Source organism: Equus przewalskii, chromosome 3, assembly GCF_037783145.1.
Source record: "Equus przewalskii isolate Varuska chromosome 3, EquPr2, whole genome shotgun sequence".
Lineage (NCBI taxonomy): Eukaryota > Metazoa > Chordata > Mammalia > Perissodactyla > Equidae > Equus > Equus przewalskii.
The window spans coordinates 36,963,924-36,969,923 of NC_091833.1; the positions used below are offsets into that span (position 1 = coordinate 36,963,924).

Here is a 6,000-nt window from a genome sequence, read left to right on the forward strand (position 1 = left end):
TTGGCTGTTACCACCCATATTCTTTCTTAGATAGATTTTAGAATCAGCTTGGGAAGTTCCCTACTCAAAAATCATATTGGCATTTTGTTTAGTATTCCAATAAAATCATAATTATAAAAGAAATTAAATGGTTAATAATAAATTACAATTAGATAAATGAAATGAAAACTACTAGAATTCTTTTTTTATATGATAAAGAAAATCAAACAGTAAAGAATAAATAGATTTTAAAGATTAAAAGTAACAAATAGGAGGGGCCAGCCCCATGGCATAGTGGTTGAGTTTGCTGTGTTCCGCGTCAGCGGCCCAGGTTCACGGGCCCAGATCCCAGGTGTGGACTCACACCACTTGTCAGCCATGCTGTAGCAGCAACCCACATACAAAACAGACGAAGGTTGGCATAGATGTTAGCCCAAGGCTAATCTTCCTCAAGCAAAAAGAGGAAGATTGACAGCAGATGTTAGCTTCCTCGGCAAAAGCAAAAAAGAAAAACAGTAATAAATAGGATAATGTGTTATAAAGAAGAAAGAGTAATATTGTTTTTTCTTTTTTTCCTTTTTTAAACTTTACTTTTATAAATGGCAATCAGAAAATTCAATCATAAGGAGAATAGTTATGAAGATAGCTTTAAGCCCCAAACAAAAGATATCAAGGTTTTGTGTATCTTCTATAGAGAAAAGATAAGCCCAGACCGAGACAAAAGCCTCTGCACCCTACTCCTGGAGGAGAGCCGGTGCAGTTCCGTCAGCAGGGGCCTCTGCTGTCACCACATCCTTGGGGGAGTAGCACTGGGAGGGACTCAGTCCCAGAAAGGGAAGCAGGGCAGCAACCAAATAAGAATCTATTCTATGTTTTTGGTTTGGTTTTAAGGAAAAAATAATTTTGAAATTTCCAACATGGGTCCTTTGGAAGCAGGCCTAACAGATTACCAGAATTTTCTTCCTAGTAGCTAGGGACTCATGGGGATTCACTTTCAGGGAGCTGAGTTCCAGGATAATTGTTAGGAGGGTGTTCCCAGCTCCCTTTTGAGTGAAATGTTGGCGTGATGCTGAGTCTCTTCTCCTCAGGGTGATACAGTTCCAACTCTATTCCGTTACCTGACAGACGAAAACCAGAACTCTTACTGACCCATCAGAACATGTCTGGAACTCCAAAGACTTACATGTTCCATGACAAAATTACCAAATAATATTTTTATTTTATAGCTTTGTAGATTGCTTTTAATCAAATTTTACCTAAGTATTTGAGTAGAAGAATTAACCTACTCAATTTTTATTAACTTTTAACATTTCTTCTACAAATAAAATATCTTAAGTTTATTAACTGTTAAGAGAAACTTTAAATTTCTGAAATGCAGTTATTTTTATGTGCCACGATGACTAAACGTGTGTTACTCTTTTCTGTAGATGAAAGTCCAAAAAATTATTTCAACTGTGTGGAATGTTTTTCAACCCCTTCTTTTTGGTTTGGTTGGATCAGAAGTATCTGTTGCATCTCTTAAGTCAAATGCTATCGGTAAGAATGATTAGAGGCACAAAAAATATAAGATTTGAAAATATTTAAGAAAACTACGAATAATTTGTGTTTTACTTACAATGTGTCCTTGAATGCTAAAAGGGCTTTGGGAAGCTCATGGGGCTGTAGCAACAGCTTCATCTTCCTTCACCCCATGTGCACCATTTGCAGACAGCCCTGAGTCCGCCCACGTGTCTGGAGGAAGTGGAGACTAGGATTCTTTTCTGAGGGGAAATATTAGATACCATCAGCCCCTTTTGAATACTTCCATTTATAGTAAAAGTTCAAAGTCTATCAGGTCAGAATTAAATAAATGTAATCTATCTTATTTTTCATGGTACCTCTACCATCAGATAATCTCTTGCACTTTACCTAGAAGCCTCAATCAGATTTGTGATTATTATTTTTACTTAAATAAAGAAAAAGGAAATAGTCTTAAAATACTTTCAACACTTTTACAAATCACATCTCTAGGCATAAAGAATGACTTCTTGCCAAATATCTTGTTACTTGTGTTTGTTTTTATCTGTTGTAGGCCTTTGTGTTGCCACCTTGAGTCTGGCGTTACTGATTCGCATTTCTTCTGCATTTGCATTGGTGTGTTTTGCTGGCTTTAGTTTCAAGGAGAAAATATTCATTGCTTTATCCTGGATGCCCAAAGCTACGGTCCAAGTAAGGACATGTTAAAGCCATTCTAATCATGTCAATGTGGATGAAGTTTGAAAATTCTAGATGAAAAACGTTACTCCACTCGAAAAATGTGCGCTATTAGCTCAATTGATCATAACTATCATTACATTTAATGTAATCTTTTGAAATCTGTTTTAAAATCAATTCTTATGAAATTGAAAAATATACTTTTAATGACAAATAATTCCTAAACTTATGAAAACATTCTTTCTATTTCCCAGAATATAAAATAAGAATATATCTGAAAATTGGAATTTTTACATTTTGCTGAATATTGTAGAGCTAAATGTTATGATTTTAAAGTAGAGACACATTGATTCTTTTAAAAATATCTCTTTAGTGCCCGTGATACCTACTCCACCACACAAGAATGGACACATTGTTTTTAATTGTCCATTTCATTTGGACGGCTGTTTGATTAATGACTGACTCTCCCCAAGAGCCTGCATGGGAGGGACAGGCCCAGTGTCTGGGCGTTTGATTATTTTCTCCCTAGCACTTGACACAGTGCCTGACACACAGGAGGTACATAGTAAATAAGCATTGCGTGCCTCCAAAAATGAATGACGACTGAATGAATGAATAAAGGAAAGGAAGGGGAGGCCTGTGCAGGTTTGCCCTCTGATTCGACGATATTCTTCTCCTACTACAAAGTATTGCTACTTATTGCTAACCTTTTTAACCTGGCAGCCTAACGCCTTGATTTCCTGACATTCTTTTCTCCGTTGTTATTCCTAAACAGAAGCTTGTGAGTTTCCACGCCACAAAATTCTCTGTGTGCCTTGGTTAGAAAAGCAGGTCCATGGGCCAGGCTGGCTGCTTGCAGTGCCATGCTACAAGTAACCTCTCAGGCCCAGCTTTTAGATTCCAACCTCTGGTCAGTTTTCCCGCATCACGCTGTTTCCCAAGTAGGAAGAACAGGGGAAAATGAGCAAGAAAGTCCTAGAGAACCAGGAGAAACCTTAGTATTTTGTGTTGTCTTGTTGCAGCCAAGAACCAAGTGGTACATGGTAAAGGCAAGTTAGCAAGACCCCGGTTCAGTCAGAACGCTCAGTTCTGAGTGACAGCAGTACCCCAGGCAGACATTTGAACAGGACCAGCTGAGATGCAAAATCAGCCCCAAATGTCTGCACACTAACCTGTCACTATTACACTCTTCCTCCAAGTACATTTGCTAGGAAGAACATAGAATTGATGAACAATTCGTGAAAATTCCTCAGCACTTTGTCTTGTCTCTATTCTAATAGTTTAGTGCTAAGTTTTGTTTGTTGATTTTAACAAAGCCATTTACTTTTATTATATGTTAACACTCTTTAACATTTTTCTTTATGCCTCATCCTTCCCGCCCCTAAACGCAGGCTGTATTAGGTCCTCTGGCTCTAGAAACAGCAAGAATCAACGCACCCCATTTGGAAGCATATTCGAAGGATGTGATGACAGTAGCGTTTTTAGCCATCTTGATCACAGCTCCAAATGGAGCTCTAATTATTGGCATACTGGGGCCCAAACTTCTTACACGCTGTGATGCAAGCAAAATAAAAATGGAATTGACAGAATTAAAACTTCACTAAAAAGTTTATTTGCCATCACCTGTTTCTTTTAATGAATTATCTTACATGAGAGAAAAATAAAGTACAAATATGTGGAGAGTGTACGTAGAAGATTTAATAAATATGTGATTTCACTACACAGAGCTTCCCTATGGTTTTTTTATTCTAAAGTTAATTTAATAAAAAAATATAAAACAGGGGCTGGCCTGCTGGTGCAGCGGTTAAGTGCGCACGTTCCACTTCAGTGGCCCGGGGTTCCCTGGTTCAGATCCCGGGTGCAGACATGGCAGTGCTCATCAAGCCGTGCTGTGGCAGGCGTCCCACATATAAAGTAGAGGAAGATGGGTATGGATGTTAGCTCAGGGCCAGTCTTCCTTAGAGAAAAGAGGAGGATTGGCAGCAGATGTTAGTTCAGGGCTGATCTTCCTCAAGAAAAAAAAATATATATATATATATACATATATATATAAAAAACAGAATGCCCTCCCAGTATTTTTATATTTCAAGAACGAAGTAAATCTGTAAATACCCTAGGAAAGTTTAAAGTAATCCACCAGTCTGAATTTGCTGTCATAATACAAATTAAGTGTAATAAAAAATTAAATGAACCTAATGACAGAAAGGTCAAATAGTTTAAGTCTCCAAACAGGAGGAGAGAACTCTCTATCAGTTCAATAATTCAGTTACAGAGATCACCTGGAAAAGAAAAAAGAATGACAGGAATAAAACACACCAACTTTAAATGGGTCAACTAAATAGATTTTAAATTCTGGTTTTAGTAACTACCTGAATAAATAATATGTTAAGTAAAAGTACTTACTTCTAGTAAAGGTAGACTAGTAAAGTTATACTTACCTTACTTCTGAAAGATCCTTTTAAATGACAGTCTGATTTAGTAGTTTTTAAATGAAACTCTATCTGTAGTTTTTATTTTACAGTTATAAAATTAAATCATGAGTGGAAATAAACTGATTTTTCAATAGTGTAAAATAGTGTAGGAATTAAAGTTGGCTTGCAGAAATGAAAGATTCATAGCCTATTTTCCCTGTGAGACTGTCTTCTCCTTAGCAGCACAGAGCCACCACTCCATTCAGGCTGATGAAGTCTGCTGTGCTAATACAGAATCCATCATAAGCAAGATGCAGTTTCAGTGGATTTCAAGATTCTTCATTTTAAAGTTACTTCATATGAAAGCTTCTCAAATAGCCTTCGTGAATGGCCTCTTAGGAATTACTCTGACTTCCTTGACAAACACCAAACGCAGGGACCAAACGTTACTTTGGTTTCTCTCCTCTCTCTTACAAGCAAGGTATTAGAACAGCACCGAATAGGAAATTTACAGATAAATTTGCAAAGTGAAGCAAATATAAAGTAAGGCAATCAAAACTATGTGTCTATTCTTATTAAGCTGAGATCTTTCACAAAATGTATCACTAAAACTGCCAAAAGTTCAAGCACACCCAGATAATTCTGGGAGAAGATAATACAGCGACTGTTCTAGTAACATTTTCTTCTACACTTTTACAACTTAGCACAGAGTCTATGCCTCATTTTCCACTATTTTAATTGTACTACTAAAATTCTAAAAACTTAAACTGTACCAGTATTTTGACTAATGTTTAAATCACAAAGGCATATCATTTTTACTAATAACAAAATGAAAATATATTTATATTCACAGCTATTATTTTATATTCACAAGAGAATTAGATTTTAAAATCTTTTTTTTAATTGAGGTAACATTGGCTTATAACATTGTATAAATTTCAGGTGTACATAATTGTGTTTTGATTTCTGTGTAGAATATCTCATGTTCACCACCCAAAGACTAATTACCATCCATCACCACACACACGTGCCCAGTCCCCGCTTTCACTCTCCTCCCTCCCTGCCTCCCCTCCAGTAAACCAATCTAATCTCTGTATCTATGTGTTTGTTTGTTGTTGTTGTTGGTGGTGGTGGTGAGGAGGATTGTCCCTGAGCTAACATCTGTACCAATCCTCCTCTATTCTGTATGTGGGACGCCACCACAGCATGGCTTCATGAGTGCTGTGTAGGTCCACACGCAGGGTCCAAACCAGTGAACCCCAGGCTGCTGAAGCGGAGTATGCGAACTTATCCACTACACCACCAGGCCATCCCCTGTTTGTTGTTTTTTTTTATCTTCTATTTATGAGTGAGATCATACAGTATTTTACTTTTTCCATCTGACTTATTTCACTGAGCATAATACCTTCAAGGTCCA

At 37.1% G+C, this 6,000-nt stretch overlaps 1 protein-coding gene across 7 annotated transcripts in view; it reads left to right on the forward strand.

The window, feature by feature from the left end:
* The window catches only part of SLC9B1 (solute carrier family 9 member B1), a 76,459-nt gene extending 72,565 nt beyond the window's left edge, over positions 1-3,894 (forward strand). For all 7 annotated transcript variants that reach the window (XM_070614121.1, XM_070614123.1, XM_070614120.1 and 4 more), the window contains 3 exons: positions 1,407-1,515; positions 2,051-2,187; positions 3,564-3,894. In XM_070614121.1, the coding sequence (XP_070470222.1) occupies positions 1,407-1,515; positions 2,051-2,187; positions 3,564-3,776 (459 nt within the window). In that variant the 3' untranslated portion in view covers positions 3,777-3,894. The remainder of the gene's footprint in view (positions 1-1,406; positions 1,516-2,050; positions 2,188-3,563) is intronic.
* The last annotated feature ends 2,106 nt before the right edge of the window (positions 3,895-6,000 follow it).